Raw genomic sequence first — 27,123 nt, forward strand, 5'->3', positions numbered from 1 at the left:
TTTTGTTGTCATTGGATTGCCAACTTACAGAGGCATCACTGGGTACCTGTCACTAAGTGGCGCAAAGTTAATATTGATGCATATTTGTCTCCATTGACTTACATTGTGTTTTGAAAATTGAATAATGAATAGTAATTCACTTCGGGTGGGTATAAGAATGCATGTGATAGAAGACAAGGGCCAAGTGCACAAATAATTGTGAATGAATGTGAAAAAGGGGAAAACAGAGGAAAATAAATATATATTTAGAATATTTCAGGCGCTGACAGATGTGAGGGTTTAAAATGTACACGCAAGAGACTCAACAATAATTTATCACAGTGTGACTTGTATAGATAGGTACGAGTATGGCATAGTCAAAGAAAGCAATCAATGAAAAGCCTTCTCTAGTACTTAGAACTCTAAGAAATGTTGAAGTAACGTCGCGCTAGATTTGCTACGTTAGAGACCTTTTCAGGCCAAATACACGATTGTCGATAGAGACTCAGTCTCCTTGCTCTATCCGATTGATGTGCTTGTTTGATAGGTTGCTTTGGTCTTACTTGTTTTTCTCTGTTTTCCCGCGTTGAATTTGACGGCGCGAGTTCTTGACAACATAAGGTACTGTATGGTTCTTTTTTTTTTTTTATTAAAGAAATGTTACTATTTTGTGTGAGGCTGTCACCTTCTCACAGCATGTTCATATGTGCATATACTCGGTTAGTACTTCAGCCCGGTGTATAAAGTTATATATACACCCTCCTTTTAGAAGTGGTGATGGCTAGTAATACAGTATTTAATAAATACTGTATTCATTCTTCGAGAACTCTGCTTGTCGGATGGACTGCAGTCATATTAATGATACGAATGCTGACAGAATGTATCAAACTGTCAACAAGAGATGTCCTAAATCATCTTCTCTGCATGTTTGGGTCATAAATGTATTTCTTTATCACATTGCAGAGATTTGAATTCATGTAAATCTGTACATTTACTGATTATACAGTGCGACCCACTGTCATACAGGTGCTTTTCCCTGGTTTTATGCCATGTAGATTCTTGCTCGGGGCAAGGTTAAGGACAAAGAACAACCGGAAGCAGTGACGTTAAATCAAAAGCATTAAATAGCTTATTGAAGGGACACCCCAGCCATCATGTATGCACTTTAATATATATGATAGCTGGGAGGTCACTATACATTTTCGTGATGTCCATTTGAGATCTCATATACATTTGGCCCTTTCCTCGCCTCCGCAGTTAGCTGCTGTGCAGGAGATGTGTTTTTCAGAACATAACTCCCCGCACGTGATATATTTGCTGCAGCTCCTGCACTGGCTCGGGGAATGCTGCCAGTGGGGGATCTATTCATTTATCAAGAACATGAGGTCTAAATGTCGCCTGCTTTATGCTTGAATAAATGATCGTTTCCTCTGAAGACGTGTGCGATCTTGTTTCTCTGATGGATATATTGTACGGGGACGAAGCGGAGTTACCTGCGCCCTCATATAAGTGTTGAGGTATGAGCCCGGCTATTATATGCATTCTATTACACTTTCAGGCGGACTGCGGATTCTTTGGAGTAGACAATGCAGTTCACAAGGACTAGGAATCTTCGGCATACCACCCGGCTAACTGGCGATCGAAAGGGTGAACAGTATCCCTACAATTTACAGTTTTACCAGAATCCGCCAACCGAAAATATATCTCTCATTGAGTTTGAAACATTTGCCATCGAAAGACTTAAACGTAAGTTTTCTTTTTTCCTTAATTAAATATTCTTTTTTTTAACGGAACTTAGAATCATATTTAACCGATTCTGTGCTTGGTTCTGTTTTTCTAGTTTGATTTTGTTAGTCTCATTCAGCACGTAGCAATATTTATTTAGTTGTATCAGGAAGTCACATCAGGACGTTTTGTTGACGTAATGTCCCCCCCCCCCCCCCAAATAAATCATACATGTTAAAGATTACCTGGCACTGCCATGAAATAAGATAACTATATTAGTACCACATATACCATGGGCCTTCTTGAAGCCAAAATATCTAAATATGCCAGGAATATATTGTTAGTATATTGGTATAATTATTGTTTTAGCAACCTGGCATGGAATCTGTATTCCTGATCAATGTTTAAGTGTCTTATGTCCGGATCAAGCATAGGCCACCATTGCTGATTCTTCTAGTTCAGCATTTGGTCTTTGATTGAGATACAAGTGTGGGCAAGAATATTGCAGTGCTTTAGCATATAACTGCAGTTCCCCAAAACCGCTGTATATCCCATTACTTTGCTTGCTTGCTTGAGGGAACCTAATACTTCTTGGGCAGTTGGACGTTCTTAATGTGGCAAGAATCTATTTTGCCCTAAATAATCTAAAATGAAGATCTTTTCCCTCAAGTCATGGTGTAAAGGGGCACTCCAGCTGTCATATACCTGCTCGTGACACTGCAGGGTCCCTGAAACAATGGTCAGATTTTTAATCAAGTATTTGACAAACAATTGGTTAGTCTGATTCTTTATATACAAATCTGTTTATATTGGGCTTAACAAACCAAATGGAATGATACATTATGTTTACTGTGGCAAAATGTGCCATCATTCTATCCTCTCTGTAGTTCTGAAGATGATAGAGAATCTTGGTGTGAGCTTTGTCAAGTGCACTGCCGAGTACAATTGCAGGCTGGAGAGTGAACTTAGAAAACTCAAGTTTCCTTACAGAGTAAGTAAACCTGTGTAATATATGTCCATATATGCATATGTGTTATTTTAATAGTTTGATTTTGTGTTTTTAGTTTTCTAACAATTCAAATACATACATACATATATATATATATATATATATTGTAGGGGACAGCTCACGCATGGGGCGGCAATGACAGTTTCACACAGGTTTCCAACGTAAAAGCGTGTTTATTTAGATGTTGTAGTCACAGAGCACCTTGTAAACAAAACAAACTATAAGCCTGTCCGGCTCTAACTAAACAGCAGGATACCTCTCTAGCAGCCTAAGGTCTGACGCAAAGCAAAGTAACCAGTTTTGTATGGGGTAAAGCTTCATACCTGGTGGGCTGCAGCGCTGGCTGTAGCTGCTCCTTCATTCAGTGTCTCCCTCTCTCTGCAAACCTAACAGCCCTCTCTTTTAAGGCTTCCTCCCCAGTAACGAGCTTAGGAAGCCTCACCTGAGAGCACCTGGGTTTGCTATCATGCCTGGCTGAGGTAACCAGGTGAGACATATATCCCATCAACCACTCTCCCATACACTTTACCACAATATATATATATGTAACATTTTCATCTTTGTACAGCGCTGTGGAATCTGTTGGCACTTTATAAATAAAGTATAATAATAATAAATAATATACACACAACTGTTCAATTGTTTATCACAAATGGCTAATCAGCTAATCACATGGCAGCAAGTCAATGCATTTAGGCATGTAGACGTGGTCAAGACAACTTGCTGAAATTCAAACCGAGCATCAGAATGGGGAAGAAGTGGGATTTAAGTGACTTTGAACATGGCAGACGGGTTGGTCTGAGTATTTCAGAAACTTCTGATCTACTAGAATTTTCACACACAACCATCTCTAGGGTTTACAGAGAATGGTCCGAAAAAGAGAAAATATCCAGTGAGTGGCAGTTGTGTGGACGAAAATGCCTTGTTGATGTCGGAGATCAGAGGAGAATGGGCAGACTGGTTCGAGATGACAGAAAGGCAACAGTAACTCAAATAACCACTCGTTACAACTAAGGTATGCAGAATACCATCTCTAAACGCACAACACGGTGAACCTTGAAGCAGATGGGCTACAGCAGCAAAAGACCACACCGGGTGCCACTCCTGTCATCTAAGAACAGGAGTGTATGTGCTCATGTATGTGCAGCCGTCAAATCTGCAGCAACTGTGTGATGCCATCATGTCCATATGGACCAAAATCTCCGAGGAATGTTTCCAGCACCTTAAGTATGCCACGAAGAATGAAGGCCAAAGGGTGTCCAACCCGGTGGCCAGTGAGTGTGTATATATATATATATATATATATATATATATATATATATATATATATATATATATAATGTGTGTTCCTACTTTGTTTCTGTTCCCCAGTATTCAGGTGATTTTTACATATCAATCAATAAAAAGTGAATATATTTAGCTTGCTACCTCTAGCTTTCTAAATATTTCAAGACCCCAAATGTACTCTGTGAGATTTTGAAATTTGTTTTGCGGTTGGGACCTCTGAATGATTTTAATCCAAGTGCACTGGAGCACAGCATTAGAACTGCTGAATAAATGACAGAGCACATTCTATTTTGGGTTTTAGCCGCTGATCTTTCACAAAAATAATCTGACTCGGCCTTTGTAAATCTCTGAAACGTGAAAAACTAAGAGAACCTATCCACGTGAGGGGATTTTTTTTTTACAGCTTTAGTAATTAGAAAAGTAGGGCCTGAAATTTGTCTAATAATAGTATAATCTTGCTATTATAGCACCAGTTCTCTAACAAAAAAAAAAAAAAATGCAATGATTAGATGTCATCTCTGCTCCTTAGTGACATTAGAGGGAAGCTGCCCAGTTGCTGAAGTTACAAGGTTGTTTCGTTTAAGCATACGTGATGACATTATGTGTGTGTGTATATATAGTAAACGTTATAAAAACTTTCTGCCGTTATGTACACATTATACAGCGCTACCGAATTTGATGGTGCTATATAAAACAAATAATAAAGCTTCAGTTAAAGAAGGCAAATTCTCTAGAAGTGAAATTAGAATATAATATATATATATATATATATATATATTAGACTGCTTAGTACAATTGTCACATTTGCTCTTTTTTATTAATAAAGTGACAGCATGCTGCTGGCTTATCTATTGTGAAATGCAGTAAAATAAAACCTGATCCTTACTAACATACTGCGGTCAGAGGTGCCTCATTCCACCTGTAAAAATAAAAGGACAAAATTAGGAAAGTACAAAAACGCCCACTTTTTATATTAAATGTTTTTTTGTAAGCCAAAAAAATGGGTTCATGTGCTTGTGAGGTCTGCAGCTCCCATCACCCTCCGAACTAGGGGTACAAAAAAGAATCATATGTCTCGGTGTACATTTCCAACTTGTTTTAATTTAAGATTATTATGACATTTAACCTCTTTTTAAATGCCTATATATTAAACTTATATATTGCAACTTACATGGGCTGCATGGGTTATCTACACAGATGTATGGGGGCATCTATTGAATATGTTTACTGAATGGGTGACTATCTTAGTAATAGTTCAAGTTGGCACCCAAGCCAGTGTGTGGCATTTATCTTGAATACATGTTTAAAAGTTTATGATAGGTGACTAAAGGGTGACAGTTCCTGCCGTTTAACATTTTGCATGTTTTTTTTTTTTTTTTTTTTTTATAGCCGTTACAAGATGAGATCAACGATGATGTGTATGATCAGCGGCGGAAAGATCATATCTCTCATTTTATCCTCCGTCTTGCATATTGCCAGTCGTAAGTATAGTATACTTTATTTATTGGTTATTAGAAAGCGTGCTATGGAGTATTCAGTGCAGGGGTCCTAGTATAGTTTTCTAGTCATCCATCGCAAAATACTTACACTAATGGTGAAAAAGAAGTAAGAGTAACAGAGAATGTGTCAGAAGATAAGAACCATTCGGCCCATCTAGTCTTCCCAATTTTTGAATACTTTCCATAGCCCCTGGCTTTACATTATATCTAGGATAGCCTTATGCCGTTCCCATGCCACTCCATGCATCCACTACCCTCTCAGTAAAGTAATATTCCCTGGCATTCCTTTTAAACCTTTGCCTCTCTAATTTAAGACTGTCATTTTGTTGTAGTAGTTTATCTTGGTTAGCATATACTACTTTATTGTATTGATTCCCTTTAAATGGGACTTTAAATGTCTCTATCATATGCCCCATGCCACATCTTTTTTTCCAGGCTATATATGTTAAGATCCTTTAACCTGTCCTGGTAAATTTTATTCTGTAATCCATGAACCATTTAAGTAGCACTTCTCAGAACTTTCTCCAACATATCTATATCCTTCTGGAGATACGGTCTCCAGTACTGTACACAATACTCCAAGTGAGGTCTCACCAGTGATCTGTACTAGAGGACTGCATTGGGAGGCCAAAAAACTTGCGGGTGCGGGCGGTCTTGCTGGGGCTGCGGGCGGGAGCAGGCGGTCAGGCACTGTACCTGCGGGTCCCAGTAATCCCGCGCAGTCCCGCAAGGCTGTCTTCTCGCTGCTCCATAACAGTGTCTCCTATCTTGCTCCGCCCAGGAACAAGGCGGAGTCACGTGATGTGACTTCACTTCCTGTGACTCCGACTTGTTCCTGGGCGGAGCAAGAGAAGAGACACTGTGAGGGAACAGCTTGCGGGACTGCGCGGAAAATCAGGTAAGGAAGCGGGCGTGATTGGCCACAAATGTGGCGGGAGCGGGCGGGATTGGCCACAAATGTGGCGGGAGCGGAACACCCACATTGCGGGAGCGGGATTAAAAACAGCGGGAGCGGGCGGGAGCGGGATTAAAAAAGCAGTCCTGCGCAGGGCTCTAATCTGTACCATGGCACGAGCACTTCCCTCTGAAATGATTACCTTTAAATTCCTTTCTTTAGATGTTGAGGTTAGGACAGAATCAAATATTCAATACTCTGCCCTTGAGTTTTTATACCCTTGGTGCATTATCTTGCATTTGTCCACATTAAATGCCAGTTGCCACAGCTATTTTCCAGTTTACCTAGATCATTTGCCATTTGGCTTATCCCTCCAGGAACATCAACCTGTGGCAAATCTTTGTGTCATCAGCAAAAAAGATATACTTTTACTATGTCTGAGTACAGATCCCTGAGGGACCCCGCTGGTAACAAGACCTTGTTCTGAATATACGCCATTGACTACAACCCTCTGTTGTCTGTCGCTCAGCCACTCCTTTATCCATTCAACAACATTGGGATCTAAACCCAGAGATTGCAGTTTATTGATAAGTCTTCTATGTGGGACAGTGTCAAAGGCCTTACTGAAATCCAGATATGCAACATCTACTGCACCACCGCGATCAATTACTTTAGTCACCCAATCAAAAAAATCAATAAGATTTGTTTGGCTGATCTTCCTGAGGAAAACCCATGTTGTTTTTGATCTTGAAATCCATGTGACTTCAGATGTTCAACAATCTCGTCCTTTAACATGGTTCCCATCAAGTATAAAATGACACCTTTATTTTGGCTTTAAAGGTCAAGGTTGATAATGTGCAGTTGTAATCCACATTTTCTCTTGACCTAGATACCAAACTGAAATAGGAGAGAACAGGGTATTTTGACGTATTGTTCTGTCCTTTTGAATTATTAACGCTCCTCTTTTCATGGGATGCTTGTAACAAGGATCTATCAGTCTAACTTCTTGAATTACGGTGTAACATTGAATGCCAGCGAATGAAGCCTTTTGTAATTTTTTTAATGTTATTCGGTATTTTGGAAACCCATATCAGTCCCGCAGGGAATTTCAGCAGCCAGACCCACAGCGAGTTTTAGTTTGACATTTCTTCCCAGTAGCTATGTATGTGTAACCTTCAGAGGTATATTTGCATGTATATGTGTATATATATATATATATATATATATATATATATATATATATATATATATATATATATATAATGTACTTAAAAAAATATATATATGTCAAAAAAGTCTTCCACATTACAAAGTGATTTTGTGCTATATACCTAATATCATTAACAAAATAGTCACTGCTCAGATTTAATAAGTAATTCAGCAAGCCCTTTGAAAGAAATAATCTTCAGATTCGAGAAAGCATTCAATGTCCTTACCTGCAGCCTATGTCCCTTAATTACTCTGAAGCCCTCTAATTACATTTCTCAGGCTTGAAAGGATGATATTTCCTGATAGTGGGTGACTTATACTGCTGGATGCATATTTTTCCCCATTGCTGTCAGTGTTTTCTATGTAATTATTATTGATATGGCACTGTCACATTCTGCCGTGCTGATGTATGGGTGCTGATAGTTGAGTGAACAGGACATATGAGCAGTACATCACATAACCATTACATCTTTTTGTAAGATTGGCCTTTAAACTTCTAAAGCAAGTTACTGTCTATTTGGGTAATTATTGTTTTAATTTGCATGCCTTGTAAGTCAGATGTTTTACCTGTTTTTATAGAGAGGATCTGAGACGCTGGTTTATACAACAAGAAATGGACCTGTTTAAGTTTCGCTTCAGCTTGTTGACTAAAGAGAAGATCCAGGAATTTCTGAAGTTTAATGATTTGGAATATGTTGCTGTAAGTATATTAAGTTAATAGTGCATTTTTGTTAAAAAAATAACAAAACATTGTTAAATGAAAGGGTTTTATTCATGTAAGTAACTTCATAGAAAAAATCTTATATAGTACAGATGCAAAAATAATTCTCCGTACAAAGAGCTAAGGAATCCCCCCATGTATTGCATGCACGATGTTAAAAGTAGTAATTTTGTCTTTTTGTGCAAAAAAGTGTGCACTATGGAATATTTATTCTTAATATTTATTGCTAATTATTAAACTATATGTGTGGGTTATAACAAGCTTGGTGTTTGATTACAGTTATATCTAAATTGTGTTTTATTGTCACTGTCCACCAGAAAAACCCCCAGAAACACTTGACAATTTACCATCTCCTGAAACAAAGCAAGGTATTAAAATATACAAAAAAGGTACAATAATCAACATTTTAAAGAACCCATGCATACTGTATGAGAAGATACAGTACCGATATAGGCGAGGCATCAATGAACATCCAGCAGTGACATTCTGCACATGCTATTTTAAACTCATAAATCTTAGTTTGTCACTATATTAGGGCTGCAACTAGCGATTATTTTCATAATCGATTAGTTGGCCGATTATTTTTTCGATTAATCGGATAAAAAAAACTATACAAATTTTTCGTTTAAAAAAAAAAAACGTATAATTTACATTAACACTGACATAATGATAAAGCTATATTTTAAAGGAACCCAAACACACTATTTCTCTAAGTTTTAATACCAAAAAAGTTTTACTAGTAAATAATAATTCATGTAAAGTATATTTTTTCATATTTAATAAAAACTATGAGAAAAATGCCTCTTGTTTATATTTTCTTTTATTTGCCAACCTGCCCCCCAGTTATACACATCTCACTCCCAGCTTGCAACTCTGCCCCATATATGCCTTATACCTCCTATGTACCAGAGATGCCACCATGCCCCCTGATATGGCTTACACCCCCGATATGCCATTGTGCCCCGATATGCCTTATACCCCCTATATGCCACTGTGCCCCGATATGCCTTATAGCCCCTATATGCCTTATACCCAATATGTCACTGATATTCCCTTTACCTCAATATGGCACTGTGCCCCGATATGCCTTATACCCCCTATATGCCACCATGCCCCGATATGCCTTATACCCCCCTATATGAGACTGTGCCCCCTGATATGCCTTACACCTCCTATATCCCCACTGTGCCCCCTGATATGCCTCATAGCCCCTTTATGCCACTGTGCCCCCCTGATATAAAACAAACTGACAGCGCTAAAATAGGCATAAAATATATGCTTTAATGAATATAGAAAAAAAAAAGATACACAATACAATATAAATATATATAAATATATGGACAATACAAACAATAAATCATATATTACAGCAATCAAAAAATAAAAAAACACAAATTAAAGAATGCATAATTAATAGATCCCTGAAAAAATTCTACCTGCCCCACCAGGGGTTAATATATCAACAAAAGAAACACAGGGCAAATAAGCATAAAAAAAGATAATACTCCATGCTTACCTTACCCAGTGGTGCTTACTTGCTCCGTTTTTCTTCTGCTGCTATATTAACCCCTGGTGGGGAAGGTAGAAGTGAAGGGAAGTAGGGAGGTTGCGCACATCGCGCACTAAAATCCAAATCGCGTGCAGCGCTACACGGGAACCTGGATCCACTCCGCTTCCGTTGGGGCTTCCATGATGGAAGCCGCACCGGAAGGTCACATGACGCCGGGTTCAGTAATAGAAGCCCCGGCGGAAGTGGGGGGGAGGAGGATGTCTGTGCGTTTTGCACAGACCCTCACCGGGTGGCAGAGAGGATCCAGGTCTCCTGCGGGGGGTCTGGATTCTACTGTTATAATCCGATCTCTATTTGAGATCGGATTATAGAAGGGAGTTTTTCAGAGCATTTGCTCTGAAAAACATAATTTTATAAATCGATAAAAATCGATTCAACTAATCGATTATGAAAATCGTTGACAACGATTTTCATAATCGATTATTATCGATCGATTTTGTTGTTTCAGCCCTACACTATATAGCCATACATTGCTTAACTTTCACCTATGTTAATGTTCCCCCGTTATGATGAGTCCTATCTAATCCTAACAATGCTGTATAGCTGAATCTTGTTATTATTGGATTGCATTACTATTATTATAATGATGTGGTGGTCTAAGTAATATATGGCTGTGAAGTTTGACAGAATCCTCAATGCCTTAAATTGTTGATTTAAAATATCATCTGCAGTATGTTTCTACTGGATATGCGCTGTACATAGGGGTCATTTCAGCAGCCCCCCCCCCCCCAAACTTTGTACTTATGTTTGGTCTTTTCTGTACCTTCAAAGTACTAATAAATGATACGTAGGCTGACCAAAGTGTTCACTTTTTTTTGCATGTTTTATGGTTTAAATTAACAAATAAACCATTTTATTCTTTCAGCTGAAGGTTGATTGAAAACATGGAGATGTGTGGTTCTTATTTCTTCTATGATTTGGGTAGACATTATATTATTAATGTGTATAAAACAATAAAAAAAGCTCGGTTAAGGGTCATCCTACGAGACTTGTACATTGTTTCTGACGACATTAACAGTGAATTGGAAAGCTCTTTCTAATAGACAGTTAAAGGCTTAACTGTATGTAAAAATGTCAGAAGTAATGGTGTGCCAGTCCTTTGGACGACTGTATTTTAGAATTACTAAAATCTGTTTTATATATTGCCGGCTGTACACCATCACAAAATTGGTCCCCCTAAGGTGAGGTGTGAGCAGTGCAAAACTTTAATGAGCCCAGTACACAAAAAATGTTTTCTTCTAGCATCAAAGCCCTCTGTACACAATAACAAAATCAATACAAGTTTTGAAGCCCTGCATGAAAAACCTTGCCATCAGCAGGAAATGCCAGGCGTTTTTATTGAACTTTTTTCTCTGAAAATTTAAGTTGTGCTCTACGAACTGTAAATCAATATTTTTTTTATTCTTGGTAGTGTGAGTGACTTTTAATGTTATTTAATTTCTTACGGAAAAGTGGAATTTCTGTTTGTGACAGAATATATATATATATATATATATATATATATATATATATATATATATATGGACAAAAGTATTGGGACACCTGACTATTACACCGAGAGGGGCTTCAGCATACCATGACATTTTGGACTTTGTGGGAACAGTTTGGGTAAAGACCCTTTGCTATCTCAGCATGAATGTGCCCCAGTGCACAAATCAGTGAACACATGCCCTGGGGTACCTGACTTTAATACCGGCGCAGCAGGGACCCAGCATGAGACACAGACCATTATCCGTCCTCCACCAAACTTTACAGTAGGCACTAAGTATTCAATTAGGTAGTGATCTAGTATTCGTCAAACCAGGATTTGTCCATCAGACTTCTAAATTTACTCCTAGATGCTTAATTTTTCACAGTAATAACACTTGAAGTGGATGAGGGCATTTCTAGCAGGTGGCATCCTATGACGGGGAAGATCCTCAAAGTCTTCAGTACAACCCATTCTACTCTCAATGTTTGTCTATGGAGATTGCTGCCTATATGCATGACTATATATACCTATTAGTAGTGGGTGTGGATGAAATGTCTAAACTCAGTGATTAGGAGGGCTGCCCACATACTTTTAGTCATATAGTGTATATTGACAGCTGAGAATGCAGCAGACAAATGTATCCATCAAGAAAGGCTCTTGGTTCTACATATTTGAGGTACGGTTTTCCTTCTCTGCTGCATCTAACTAAACGTACCATTCCTTGTACTGTTGAAAGTCCAAACCCTTCCCAGGAAGAAATGTTAACGCATATGAAATTTTACCATTGAATGTGACACAAAAGCAGACACTGATGAATTGCTGCCATAGAAACTGAAACGGCTAAATTAAACATTCCGATTTAAATAATAAATGTTTGCTTAACTTGCTTTTGAGCAGAGCTAATCAAAACATTCTGCCCATATCCCAAAAAGGCAGAAAGTAGCGCTTTCCATTCCTCCAAATAGCATAAATAGTCTCTCGCACGCCGGTACCCCTCATTATTTTCTTGGCTTGCAGCCGGGTAGATGATGCAGTTCAGGCCGGTGATTCGGGTAATCACCGGTGTATCTTGCAATCGCATCAGTGGCATCCAACTAGAGTTCCTCATGCACCACCCCACCGAATGTATTGTAAGAGTGAAAGTAGTCTAACTCACAACATGATCACTCAGTGATTTTCCAGTCCATCTCCCTGCATTAACTAATATACAGTATATGTAGTTTCTTAGCTTTAGCACTATATAAATCTATTGAGGGAAGTATAAAGTAACAGTCTATGTGGCCAGGTCTGCTGCTCACCAGTGGGTGTCCTCAGTTTCTTCCAGTATGTCTATGGAAGAACAAATTCTTATGTGCTGTTTTCTTGTAATAGGCTAGCAGTACGTAATTGTCTGTGTGGCCTGGCATAAGCCCACCATGCAGCCCTGCTTTACTATGCTGCTCACCAAGCCACCATCCAGTCTATTCCTTATGATTATGGGATCGATCTACTTGCTCTCACTAACTTGCATGTATTCACAGTTGTCTTACTCAGATAGACACCTTGCGTGGGGAGAAGGCTACTTGGGGGCTGCGGTGGAAGTCTGTGTTGCGACATATCTTCACTGATTTTACCCCTTAGTGGGCCAGTTAGATCAGAGGATCTCCCTAGTGCCTGCAAAAAATGGCAATATATGAATAATAGTAACCCAATTACAGTGGGAATTTGCACCAATTAACACGGTTTTCAGCAATTAACACTTTTTAAAGCCAACAACAGTTTTCTTGTTTTTTTTCACCTTTTATTATCTAAATGGCCCTTTGTGGCACATCCATACACATGTTTATTGCAACAGCTAGGAATACTGTATCAAGGAGGCACCACTGAAATTTTTAGCATTAAAGATTTAGTGATAACTTTGTGAGTGGATCATGGCAAATATGGAAGACTAAATATTCAATTTTATTTATATGCTTGCTATAATTATATTATTGACAAATAGTGGTGGGGGAAAAAAGGCAAAAAAGCATTGTCCTTTATTGACACTAGGGGGAGCTCTTGCCCTGTTGAATCAGACTATGGTAACGCTATGTATTTGTAAAAAATGTCCAGAAAAGACAGTCTAATAGTCCAATATTTGCTTCCCTTTCTCTTAAATCCTGTAAAAATATGCTAATTTTAGGCAGTGATCACTGCTATTCTGTTTTTATTCAGATTATTATATTTTTTGTTTTACATATTACTAAAACAAAAAAAGAAAAAAAATCAGTTTGTTTTTATTTCCATTAAAATTGCTCTGCTTTTGTTTCAGAAGAAGGTAATCTTCTTCATTGTTAGCGAGATGGTTAATAAACGCTGCTGCAGCATTCCGAGTAAGCTTTTCGTATTATCTTTCTTGTTAGTATAATATTTCTAGTACATGTTCTTTATGATTAAAACAAAATCAATCTGCCATTGCATTATTTATAACAACCATGAACAAAATGTGGCCTTCCTTTTTAGATTTGCCTGTATGCAAGCATTTTGAAGTTATTTGAAAGTGGAAATGTCATACAGATCTTATAAAAAAAAAAAAAAAAAGGAACATCAATTTCCGTGGGCTTTAACTGCTAAACATCTTATTTCTACAATTCGGGACCATATGTGATATTGACAATACCTTGGCTATTCATATATGTTCAGGCCGTCCCCAATCTCCAAGTCTGAAACGAGCCATGAAGTGGCGTTAAACTTTAGTTTTTTTGAGACTTAAGAAAATAACTATGTTTTTGTTTTCAAAACATTTAATGATACTTGAGAGAGGCGTTCTTTGTATTGTTTACAAAGTAGCTTAAAATGAAGTTTGTTGTGAAGAATGCAGAAAATTCTGCTGATCTGGGTCACGGTTTCGAGGATGTAGTTCGGAAGCTGTCTTGGTAATGAAACACGTTAACAGACTCTGACATGATGTTCAGTTCACCCATAAGCCATTTTTTCTCCTTTCTTTTTAACACGTTGAGGCTGCTGGATAATTGCCTTGTGTCGCACTGTATGGATTTCTGTACTTAATCACCACATACCAGTAAAATATTCATAAACTTATGTCTGGGGGAGAAGGCATATAATGGATTGCTCAGTTGCTTGTGAAGAATACATTTATTCCTCTTTACAAGGTAAAAGCATACCAAATGCTAACGGCAAGTGCTCAGGGAAAAGGGCTGAACTTTTTATCAATGCGTTTATGTAATATTTCTTGTGAACAGCAGTGTTTATCCAGGTTTTACAGAAATGTTATTGTAACCGACTTGTGGCCCCTGGGGCTATAACGATTGTGTATAATTGGGCTAGTAGCTTAGTCCTGATGCCCACTGGCACGTCAGGTTTTGTAAATTTGGGTAATATGCATTTTCAGATTCAACATTCGTATTTGTTGGGCTAAAAATATATATATAAAAAAAATATTGGGATCATACATGTGAATTACAATCGTACATTTATCCTTATAAGACTAAAAATAATCCAAACAGAACATAGAAAATATTTTTGCTCTCGTCTTCTTGTGTTTCTACTGGTGCCTTTTAATGCACAACGTCGGCAAGAGATATGATATTGCTAAATCGAATGTGTGTTTTTAGCGACGTAACTTATTATCCGTAGACCTCTCTTCCTTTTTAAAAAAAATGGATCAGTGGTGTTCCTCATATAAAATATTCCATGTAGATAGCTCCAGTTTTCTTAGCTGACAGTGAAATGTATTAATCTTAGTACACAGCGTCTTCATCCGCAATATCCTATTTATATATAAACAGTCAATAGCAGAACAATATTAATCACAAACAATAAAATAAAACCTTTTAATCCAATAGCTGTCATTGATTTTTGCTATATATAATGTTCTTGCTTCATTTTCTTTCCTCTATTTCCTTTTACTTTTTACCCCTTGCTTCCTATTTTCCTTCATTCCCCCAGTTCCCTGAAAATGCCAAAACACTATTCCCTGGGTGTCTCTCCTTCAATAAAATGCAGCTGCTGTTTATGCGATGGTTTACCTAAGCACCTGGGAATACTATCGGAACCAATTTCGGCATATAGGAATATGTCTGCTTATTCTTCGATCGCTGTCTAAACTTGACAGTTCTATTTCTCACGAATTGTTAAATATCGTCATGTTAGACATGTCAGATCTGTAATTTGCCTTTAAATCTGCGGGCAGACCTCCAAGACTTGCGTTTGGTGATATTGGATACAGTACCAATTTTCTTTTGTTAAAATGGATTTCTAAAGGAATTACCGTGGCAGAAATGACTGGGCTCACGAGAGAGGGGTAAAGATGACAGAATGAGTATGAAGATGTTGATAAAGATGTAGATAAAATGTAGCGGGTCGGCTGAAGGGAAGCTGCTGGGTAGACAGACGAGAAAACGGTGGAAGGAAAATGTTTTGGTGGAGCAGGAGGGGGCATACAAAGCTAAGGACCGATGTAAATGTGGCAAAAATGGCACAGTGTCCTCAGTTGATTGTTGCCCGACTTTTCATACATGTCACACCTCATATAAAAGTAGATTAAAATACAACCCAAAGAACGTATGTTCACACATTATGCACACAAGGAAAAAGCTCCATTTCCTTGATGAAGCCGAAGTAAACTCGGTGAAACCTGTGTTGTGGAGCTTTAAGGTTCTTTTGATCAACTAATGTCTGAATCCAGTTTTAACTATGTTTAAAAATGTACTTTTACAGTTACTTCTTGTCTGAGGTATTTAGTATCATGTTCAGTGTTTAATTCCTCTTTTTCCCTAATTAGGAGCACAGAGTAGTGCTTTCGTTAAATTTTTCTCCCAGCTGTCGCATAAAAAGCAATTTTAGGCTCTCTCTTGATAAAGAAAAGAACAGTTGACATGTTGTATATTTGCGTTAACAAATAGTATTACAGATAATCTGTAATACTAACAGTTTACCTTGATGTTAAGAGCTGAGCAAACAATACTTAAGTCTTTGTCTCGTTATTCTGATTGCAGATCAGCGAAAATGAGAAGAATATGCATAAAGAAGATCTGTTGAATTCAAGTTTTGGGTTGAGTCTAACAAAATTGGAAGAAAATGAATTTTACAAGGTAGCTTGCTTTATTTTGGCTAGTTACATAATTTTTTTTTGCCAGCAGAGCCTTTTTCAGATAAGTACTGGAGTTTAGAGGTGGCACTGTCAGTATGTCTGTGATAGATTCTGATTTAGTCATATTCATTGTATTTAAAATGAGACTCCATCCATTATATACCCTTTAATGCATATGATAGCTACAGTATGTGGTCCCTTTAAACTTTCGTGGGCTCCTTCGTGGAATTTTCAAGATTCAAGACATCTCTATGAATGTAATATACTTATGGCCAGTCAGCTCCATTACTGGGTTAGCGGATGCTCTGGGTGATTGGAGTCATATTTTCTGGTAGAAGCAATAAGGAAAGTGTCCTTGCTTGAAAAATAGAGCATTGACACAAACTGTATTTTTGAAGATTTTATTTTCATGCATATGCAACCATTTTACGGCTGATGTACTGTCCTTCACGAATATTTTTTTATTATTATTTACTGTTTTATATTGCATAGTGTATGCATTTTGTGCTTGCTGTGTGTAAGTACATATAACGTGTCTTGTCCCGTAAAGGTCCCGTTTCAAGCTGCTCTTGATTTGGTACGGCCGAGGAAGGTGTTCCTTTCGCAGGGTTTTGCATACATTCCACACAAAGATATCGTTATCATCATTCTGAATGACTTCCGAGCAAAGCTGTCCAAGGCTTTGGCAGTAAGTAAAAAAAAATCCCTTTATTTATTTTTGTGCGTTATCTTGAAAAGTCTGAAACCTAACGTGAATGCTATGGGTTCTTTTCTGATTTGCGATGCTCCAGGAGGCCTTTACACAAACATTTTCCAGTTTCTTATACAGAAGTGGTTTCGATAGGAATCTGTTCCAAACCGCAAGGATTAACTGTAAGAGCTTAATTTTTAAAAGTTGCTGCTTCTGTTGTAAAGGGTTTTGTTATACTTAACACAGAGAAAATGAAATGCCCTGTACTACTCGGCACATAGAAGAACATGTTTTCTAAACTGCAGGATATGCGGTTAGTGAAATATAACAAATGGTTATAGTATAAAAGTAGTCGTTTTTAAAGCTGTAATGTTGTTGATCTCAAGTAATCCCATTTCTTGGTTTCCATCGGATCTTGTAACAATGTATAGTGTGGCAGTTATATTAATGGAGTGTAAGTCAAGATTTTATAGTAGTGTAGAATGATCAATACCTATGGGGAACTGCTGCATACGTTGTCTCAATTGTTCTGTAAGAATTGACACACATAATGAGGTTTGTGCTTACAAGAGAGGATGGAATGCACTATAAGGTAAAACATAGGCTTTAAATATAAGCAGTAGCTGAATGATTTATTACGATTATGATAATTGATTATGGCTTTTTACACTATGTGGGCTAGCTGTTCTTTATATGCATTTTACAGAAGCTGTAGTCATTTTGGGAATGTAAACAACACAATGTCTGCTGTTTAGTTAATAGGTAAATATAGGAGAGGTGCTTCTTTAAAGTGGTCCCATGAAAGAAGGAACAGTTTTCTCTCGTAAATGTGTGCATTTTTGTATAATCCTTTATCTATTGACATCATGGGTTACTTTGGCATCTCCATCTACTGAAAACTGAATATAGTAAGATTGTTTCCTCATTGATGTAACAAGGTTAACAGAGACATTTCTATTGTCTACCAAGTGAAGTGATATTCGAAAAGTTAGTTTAGTAGCATTAGGATATGTGAACAGTGCTTAAAAAACCAAACGGATTTAACTATACATTATATGGGGCCAGCCAAGCCTAGTGAATTGTGAAGTCAAGGAGTTTAAACCACTACTCTTCCACTTATTTATTTAAGACTTTATTTAAAAGAAATCACATCTCCATTATCGCAAGTGGTGATTAGGAGATCGAAATTTCTGTGTGTATTGCACAGAAGATTTAAGATTGGATGGCCAGATGCGTGTGTGTTGCTTACCTGGAGAACACATGGCACCAATGTATCCATGGAGGCCTACCTCGCAACTTAAAAGATCTGCTGCTAACATCTTGGTGCCAGATACCACAGCACACCTTCAGAGGTCTAGTGGAGTCCATGCCTCAATGGTTCAGGGCAGTTTTGACGGCAAAAAAGGGGATCTACACAATATTAGGCAAGTGGTCATAATGTTACGGCTGATCGGTGTATACCCCCTTAAGGTCTGTTCTCTATTGCTAACGCATGGAGAGATTCTAAAGAATCTCTGCCTTTCCTCTTTCCTCACCCATAGCTCCTTGGCGTCCAAACCCTTCTCCTGCTTAGTAATGTGCACACAGCACGCACACCGCCGGCCCGAGCCAGCATTGGCTTACATGAGAGCTCCACAAATTGCTCCTATTCTTTATCCATGCGGCTTTATGGGACATTAAATTGTTGCTTTAACATATTGTTCTTGGGAACTGGGCTCTCCATTCTTCTTGGTGGAAAACTATTTTTTTACTTGTCGTAGTCTGCTCTTACTTTTACACCCCAAGCAATGGTAATCTGTCTGACACCATATGTAGCAGGTGTTGATAGCTTTCACTTTATCCATTCATTCCACGTTCTAGAAGAACCTATGTGTAGGGTTGATACTTTTCCACCTAGTATTTTACATAATGAGGCAGATTTAAATGTTAATTTTGCCCTTTATTGCTGCAAACACCTACAGGTATTTTGTGTATGTATATATAAACTGGAAGTCAGCAAATATGCGTTCTTTAAAGAGGGTAAGAGACCTCCTGAACTTTGTATACCGTTAAACAACATTAGTATAATAAACTTTATTTACTAAAGTGGTGTGATCATTAATTAGAATGTTCCACCTAAGCAGAACATTAGCCAAGTGCTCAAGTGTTAATGGAAATAAGGCCGCTTGGACATCCTTAGTGCCCTTTTCATGTGTTGCTGGCATAAATTGATCATTACTGGAGAAATTATGAATGAAGAAAATTGATAGAATGTATTAGCAAATATAGCACAAGTACCGTGTTGAACTGTATGGGTTCTGGATTCACTAAAATCAGACAGGAGAATAGAAAAACATATATAAATAAGTGTAAAAGGAAATGCTTATTTATTTTGTGTGTTTCATGAGATTTTAATGTTTTTTTTTATGTTCTTATGTTTTTTTTTGAGGCTTTGGTCAAGTAACTTTTTAGATACAGGTTTTAGATTTAACTTGAATATAATGTCAAAATAATTGGGTTCATTTGCCATGTATGTTTTTTATAAATAGCATGGAACATTTTGTTATGCTAATCATGTAGGTTTAGATATTTGTCCTTGGCAGGTTACCACACTACCAATAGTACATTCATTAAAAGGCGTTTCTATAAGAGTTGTTGCTTTTGCCGCTAATTTCTTTACCTCTGTTTCAACTCGATGAGGATGTAAATCAGGATCACACAAGCAGTATACAAAAGGGAAAAGATAAATGGACAAGGAATAATCCGTTGACCAAAAATCATTGGCGTTAATCCTTGCCCTGAGCTTTTCTCCTAAAGTGTGTTATTTAATAATGCATTTGCCATTTCTAATTCTGCGAGCCGAATTCTCGGCGAAGTGTTTGGGGTTTGCGAGTTCCTGCATCTTCTCGGCTCCGATGCCGTCCTCTTGACACTTGGCCGTACTTAAACACAGCAGATTTCATCCATATTACCCACCAGCGCAGAGGAAAAAAAAAACCTCAGCAGAATCTTGTTGCTAGGAGACCGCCGAAAACTGAAATAGCTTTTTTGTACTTGTAAATTCACTTCTTTGACAGTTCTGCTCTTATAGAGCAAAAATGAATTCAGTCGCCACAAAGAAGGATACATCACCCGCTCGAAATCTAATTTAAAAAAAAAAAAAAAAAGAATCGGGAAGTGCCCGGGGAATATATGCAGGAGAGGAGGTTGATTAAATGAGCCGAGTGTTCTGCAGCTGCATATGCATGCATCAACCCCCCCCCCCGCGTGTTCTGCACGCGAAAAACAGGTACTGTAACTTAAAACAAAGGCAAGAGCCCAGATACCCTGCAGTGCCCGTCACAGGTCACATGACTTTGACATTATATCACTAGCCGACATTAAAGAGCAACATATTCGTCTTTTTAGTTTTACTATTTCCTTGGAAACGGCACATCCCCTAGGGGTTGAAGAAAGTGGCATTTTCTTTAGTTACTGTCTACTTCTGTCTTAACTTATTAATAGAGTGCCTTATTTTATTCATTCGAAGGTTGGGTCGTTGAGCAGTTGTGTCTGAACTTGTGCCGATGTTATATAATATCTTGCATATTTGCAAACTGTCCCTTTTCTGGTTAGAAAGGACAGTCTTGACTAGGAGATTTTTGTTCAATTTGTCATTGCTGTCGGGCAAATTGAGCATGTAAAACACGGGCAGAACTTCACAGCCCAAGCAGTGTGCAATCTCAGCAGTGTATTGGGTCTGACCAGCAGGCACACGTTGCTAAGATGGCCTTCGCTCAATATATTGCGCCAGTGAAACCGCAGGTAACTTACAAAAAAAATAGTCATGAGATAAAGTAGAAGTTCATTCAATGCTCTTTTGGCAGCTACACAAAAAATGTAGTTTCTAAAAGTAGTACTTTCACATCTAGAACTTTCCTATGTTTAAGCTGAAAGCAGTGATGGGTCGCTTCTGGCCTTTACAGTAAGCGAATGACTCTGATCTGTTTAGAGAACCAGACTTTTAAGCAGATGGCACGGAAACCTTCATCGCGAACTTGGGCAGCAGCATATAACACACAATATACGGCATATACGGCAATGGAATTAGGTGATAATTCTAATTTTAAATACATTTTACGAGTATTCCATTTCCTTGTGTATTTTTTCCCCTGCCAGGCAGTAACGTGTTTGTATTCTAGCTTCTAGAAATCTATTTACTATGCTTGTTATCCGAGCGACATTATTTATTTCTCTTACATAATCTCTTTATTATATTTCCACCAGGGGCATGTCATCAGCAGGGTAACTTAATTTTCATCCTGAGGCTTTTGTATTGTTTAGTGGTAATGGCATGATGACTTTACTCCTCGGCATCCGTTATTTAGTGTAATAATGCATCCAAATCTACTGACGTGTTAACTCATTCTCCTTCTCTGTCCTGCTACTAGCTTCTCAGCTGCTACTATTTATTGGTTTGAAGGAAAAGGACACTTGGAGTTCAATGACTTGGTATAACAGGTGGATGAAACAGTTAGGAAGGCGACTGTCTGGTCGCACAAACCATTAACTCACAACCGCTGGCAGTTCCTGGAAGGTTAAAAGTCCACAAACCAAAATGGAATGTTGTCTTTCTGGTTTTTCTCCTTTTTTCGCTGACTTTTTTTTCTTCCAGGAACTAGGTTCGGATGATAAATCGTAGTATGATCTGCTAAACGTGGGTCATGGAGAATGATTGAGAATCAGAGACCGTTACATAAAACGAGCAAAGGAGGAACATTTATAATCAACCTGTCAGAGCAATTTCTAAGAAAGCTGTTGTGAAGACAGGCATTAAAACGTGTACGTCAGACTCCTAGCTGCTCTAATTTTGTTTTAGTAGAAAGTGACAGTGTATCGTTTGCCCTGTGATCATGTCCTACGCTGGCTCCATTTGCAGGTTAATGGAGCTTAGTGACCAATCGTCCAAGCTGTGAAAGTGCTCCAGGTATATATATGGTGTTTGAAGGAAGATTCCTCCCGCTTTACTTTTGATATATTTGGCATTTTCAAAAAAGCATGCAGTCATTTTCTAACAATGGATTTCCAGTTTTTCATTAATAGATTATTATTTCATTATTATATATATTTAATATGGCACAGTTATGTATATTCAAGGGCAAAAAAATCCTTGACACTTCAACTTCAGTTCTCAGTTTGGAAAGTCAGCTGATCAAGGGATCAGCTGAGCAGCCCTAATTGTATGTCTTTATGAAAAATGAACTTGGCATGGTATGCATAACTGTAACTATAGCTTGATGATGGTAATCTGGTGTCGGGATCAATAGCATTGTCTGTTATTATAAGGCTGGCCATCTAAAATCATGGGATGGAATTTAAATGTTTCTGTAGGATGGGGAATAATTTATACCTCCAGAAGGCCAGAGGGGATAGTAGTTGATAGTCTCAAGCTTTAAAGTGTGAACAGCCTCACTTGACATTTGTGCCCCAGACAATAAAATAATAATCATCTAAATTGGCTTCATCTTGGGTATGTTTATCATATAGTAATTATTACAGGGACGCTATCCATTATATGGAGCTTAATGCATATTATAGCTGAGTGTTGCCTTGATTCTATGTGCATGAAGGGATTCTGCACAATATATGAGATTCTAAGCAGTCAATCGGTGGCATGAATTGCCGTACCGTGTAGGAAGTGGACAGCTGCAAGGCTGCAGCTTCTGTCTTGTTTTTATTTTTTTCATTGTTGAAGAATGCCTATTAATGTAACCACTTTATAGGATGCTAATATGCATACTTCTTTAGTTGAGATGTCTGGGACAGTATACTGTCCCTTTAAATTTATATTTTGCACTTTAGGGACATGACAGACCTACGCATATGAAAATGACTTTCTTCGAGCTCTCTTACCACCTGTCTCAGTTTTTCTGTTGATTGACAGAGTAAACTATGCAGTAAACATTGGAGAATTACATGTCAAAGCAGATACCTACTGGGACCGCAAGGAAAAGGAGAATTTGACCTTGATGCCAAATGACTGCAATTTTAAAGCCATCTGGCATTAATAGCAACTCGTTGACCGCAGGAGAAGAAGCTGTTATTGGATTTAACTGGGAATGTCACAATATTCTTGCGTGAATATTGCATTTGGATTCTAAAGACCCGAAATGTTCTGTGTTGTCATTGTTACCTTGTTTGTATTTGTGTCACACCGGTATAGTGGCAGCTGTTTGGGATGTGTCACATTGCATCCACCCAACTCCCACAATCTGTCATTTAAATGTAACGTGTAGAAGTTTGGCTCGCACAGCTGGTTACAGAGTCAACTTTGGAGGGCCATTAGTTGCTTTATGACAACGGGCTTTCACCTTGTCTGGGACGGTCTGATACAATTTGTCCTGAGTAATGCAGGCGCCAGGTGCTGCAAAGCGATGACACCTGTCAGCCTTTATCTGTATGAAACCGAATGCAGAACCAAATACTTCCCACGGAGATTCTACATTTTATGCGATGCAGTCCTTTTACTATATTTGTTATATTAGAACTCACCAAATATATATATTTTTTGTTAAGGAAGAATGTTCAGAAGGTGTTGGTATTCTGCAAATTGCAAGCGATGCTTATTGAAGTATTTCTGTTTTACTTCTCTTTTGGGCTCGCTTGTCATGCCAATCCGGTGACAAGCTTAACACAGTGTATTCTACGCAAACACACAGTTATTTCTGTACAGTTACCACTTGAATCCAGCTCGGAACGATAAGCCAAAGGTTAATTGTTGCTGACAAGAATGCCAGTCTGTCAGTGCTTGACCTCTCCACTTAAAGATGTGCGCAAAATTTACTGAAAAACCATAAAATTCAGACATGCTGTCAAGCTAATATTTCATAAATCACTAAAATGACTAGTCGCCATAGAAATTGTGTAATAATTCAGTTGCTTTGCAGTATACATATGTGATGGTGGGGTTTTTTTTTTACGTCTGAACAATTTTAGATTTTTTTTACCAGCAGCGCGTGAATCCACAGGAGTAGGAGGTGGGGTATAAGTCATGGTATTGTTAGCGGATGGTGGCTACAGTAACATTCTACCTTGGCCGAAGGTATTTTGGGGGATTCTTATTAACGAAACAAAATAACCTACTACATTGCAGTTACATACTCTCCAGGATTTGGTTTTGTTCTCTATGCTTATAGTTTTTTAAATAACTTACTGACGGCTAGTTTCATAACAGTTCATTTTAAGTGCGGATTAAAGACTGCTTGCATGGACTACTGGGTTTACGGTTTGCATGTGGGATAATCAAACATTTACTTAAATCTGTTACTTGTGGGCTCATCAGAGGTCCATGGAGGGTCTGAATAGACCCCCTGGTAACCTTTTTATGCACCTGATGTACTTGGTGCTCTCTGACAGGGGAAGTGTGATCGGTACAGTGAGGAAATGTCCCTGCCAATGCATGAACCATATGACTCACTATTATTTCCTTGGTCATCTAGACCATGTTTTATAGGATGTAATAGTACGTGCTTGGTCACAAAAGGGTTGACGTACCACCAGTTTGCTACGTAATATAAGCGGGTGCAACTGAGCTCCATGTTTTGTATGTTCCAAGAAGCAGACATTTAGATCCAGAACAGGATAAGTATCTACGCAGTTTACAGGGGGACCTGGGATTTTATGCAATGCCATGGATCCAGGAATATGTATTTAAAAGGCATATTAGCACTTACCTGCAACGGAAAGGCAAACTGATTCCCATTTTGGTGCTTCAATGGCTCAGTGCTTTAAAAGCTTCTTTCTTGAATGGAGATGCATACACATATCCACACAAGAATCCTATCACAGTTCAAGGGCAGTGTGATCCTTTTCATCACAACGGAAAAAAGAAAAACCTCAAGCAGGCACGGTTTTTGATATTCCTAAAGAGATGCAACCTAGCTGTTTTAATTCTGTAGCTGTAATACGTCAGACATAGATTGAGAGGTTATTCTAAGTCTAATAGCGCTAATGCAAAAACCTCTTCTTTGTCTGCTTTCAGTAAAAACCCATATTTTTATTTGAATGCTTCAGCTGCTTCCACTTTCAGATGTTAGTGTCGAAAAGATTGTGATTAATGAGGGCCTTGTCACTTGAAATTCATTTCAGGTATTATCTCCTCAGTGTTAAACCAGAGTAATTCATTGTAACATAGATGGATGATTTTTATAATAACATGCAAACACAAGGTTAGCAAGGTAATAACGTTGGCAGGGTAGTATAAAACATGATTAACACAACTTTGTCCTTTGACTATTATACATTTGGTTGAACTTGATTATGAGAAGAACCAAAAAAAGCTGTTCTCTTTTTTATTGCAATAGAATTTTTAATTAACAAGTTTGGGTTTTTCAGTGTAGTACATCATTGCAACACGTGAAATAAAATATTTATTGTAATATAATTCATTAGATTTATTTGGGATTTATTTTGTAATAATTGCAACATCAGCACATTTTACTTTTGGAGATGAGAAGAATTATTTTGAAGACTCCAGATTGCTATATTCAGAATTATCATTTAGATCGAATGGCATGTGGTCTACAGTGACGGTGTTATAATCTAAAAGATATAGGTATTTTAACATTTTAAATATATTTATTATGAGGTTTTAAAAAATGTGCTAGTCAAGAATAGAAATTTGCAATGAGCATGTATATGCACATTAAAGCAATTTGTATTTCATTCTGTTAATGGCTCTGGAGCTGATAATCTGTAACATGTACTGCTTATACTGCTCGCATTATTATTATTATATACCCACTGAGAAGCATTTCATCTAATTAAAAAAATTATATGTTTTGTGATGAACCTCGTATATATATATAGATATGTGCCATGGCGTATATAAAAATATAGATATATTTATCCCATGGAAATTATTTTCTCCTTGAACATAACATATAATGCAGTTTACAGAAATGTAGGTTAGCATTGTTAGAACCAGATTTTATCTGATTTATTTTCAATAAGCTTCCAGCCTGTGTTATTGTGACTGAGCCATTCTATTGATTACCTCTGGCAATATGTTAATGAGCCGGGGTGTTTTTCCAGTAGGTTGTTGGGCTAGGATAACAGAACTAGAACGCATACAGATGTCTAATATGAAGCTGCCTGTTTTTTAATTGTATTTTATAAGCTTTATGATGTTCCATGAAACAATATGCCATAAAAAAACCTATCATGACAGCGTAAAGCGCTAGTGCAGTGTCCTTGAGAACCGTTCTCATTCACCCTCCCTACTAAACATGACATTCACGAGGAATGAGTGTTGCTTGGTCAGAGACTGATCAGCAGCCACAGAAAAAATTAATGAAAGATGTAAAGGAATGAAATGATTGCTGCCTATGATTGCAGCTACAGCTGCCTGCTACCATGCCGTCAAGAGTAGAATTAAAAAAAGAAAAAGGATATCTAACTCTAGTTAGATCAGCTGGCTGGCACACTTGTCTGACCCTTGGTGCCATGCAAGGGATTATGCCAAAGCCATCCACACTTCTCAATTGCAAATAATAATAATAAAAACCCTATGCCCATATTTTACAAATGACCAGGCTAATGAGGGTGATGGGAGATGTAGTCCACAAAAGCCGAGCACCAAAGAGCAAGCGGCTGGTATACTTGTAAGCATTTTTTTTATTATCGTTAATCTTAACTGTGTTTGTACAGTGTGTTGTGTCATGTAACTAGGGCTGAAACAACTAATCGATAAAATCAATAATAATCGATAATTAAAATCGTTCATTTTCATTATCGATTAGTCGAATCTAAAAAGAGTTTTTTTCAGAGCAAATGCTCTGGAAAAACTCCTCTCCTTATATAATCCGACCTCAAACAGAGATCGGATTATAACACTAGAATCCAGATCCCCGCAACGCTGCAGGGGACCTGGATTCCCCTCACTGTCGGACGGTGGGTGTCCGTGCGATACGCACAGACAACTTCTGTCTCTCCCCTCCACTTCCATACACCCCTCTGACTCCTCCCCCCTCCCATACA

At 37.9% G+C, this 27,123-nt stretch overlaps 1 protein-coding gene across 1 annotated transcript in view; it reads left to right on the top strand.

Annotated features, from left to right (window-relative positions):
• The first annotated feature begins 1,565 nt into the window (after nt 1–1,565).
• The window catches only part of LOC149302366 (DNA primase large subunit-like), a 72,183-nt gene continuing 46,625 nt past the window's right edge, over nt 1,566–27,123 (top strand). The window contains exons 1-6 of the mRNA XM_089482441.1: nt 1,566–1,725; nt 2,592–2,695; nt 5,405–5,481; nt 8,183–8,303; nt 16,342–16,437; nt 16,987–17,124. Of these exons, the coding sequence (XP_089338567.1) occupies nt 1,566–1,725; nt 2,592–2,695; nt 5,405–5,481; nt 8,183–8,303; nt 16,342–16,437; nt 16,987–17,124 (696 nt within the window). The remainder of the gene's footprint in view (nt 1,726–2,591; nt 2,696–5,404; nt 5,482–8,182; nt 8,304–16,341; nt 16,438–16,986; nt 17,125–27,123) is intronic.

This window comes from Sceloporus occidentalis, unplaced genomic scaffold, assembly GCF_023333645.1.
Source record: "Sceloporus occidentalis isolate IW3139 unplaced genomic scaffold, rSceOcc1.0.p SCAF_19, whole genome shotgun sequence".
NCBI lineage: Eukaryota > Metazoa > Chordata > Lepidosauria > Squamata > Phrynosomatidae > Sceloporus > Sceloporus occidentalis.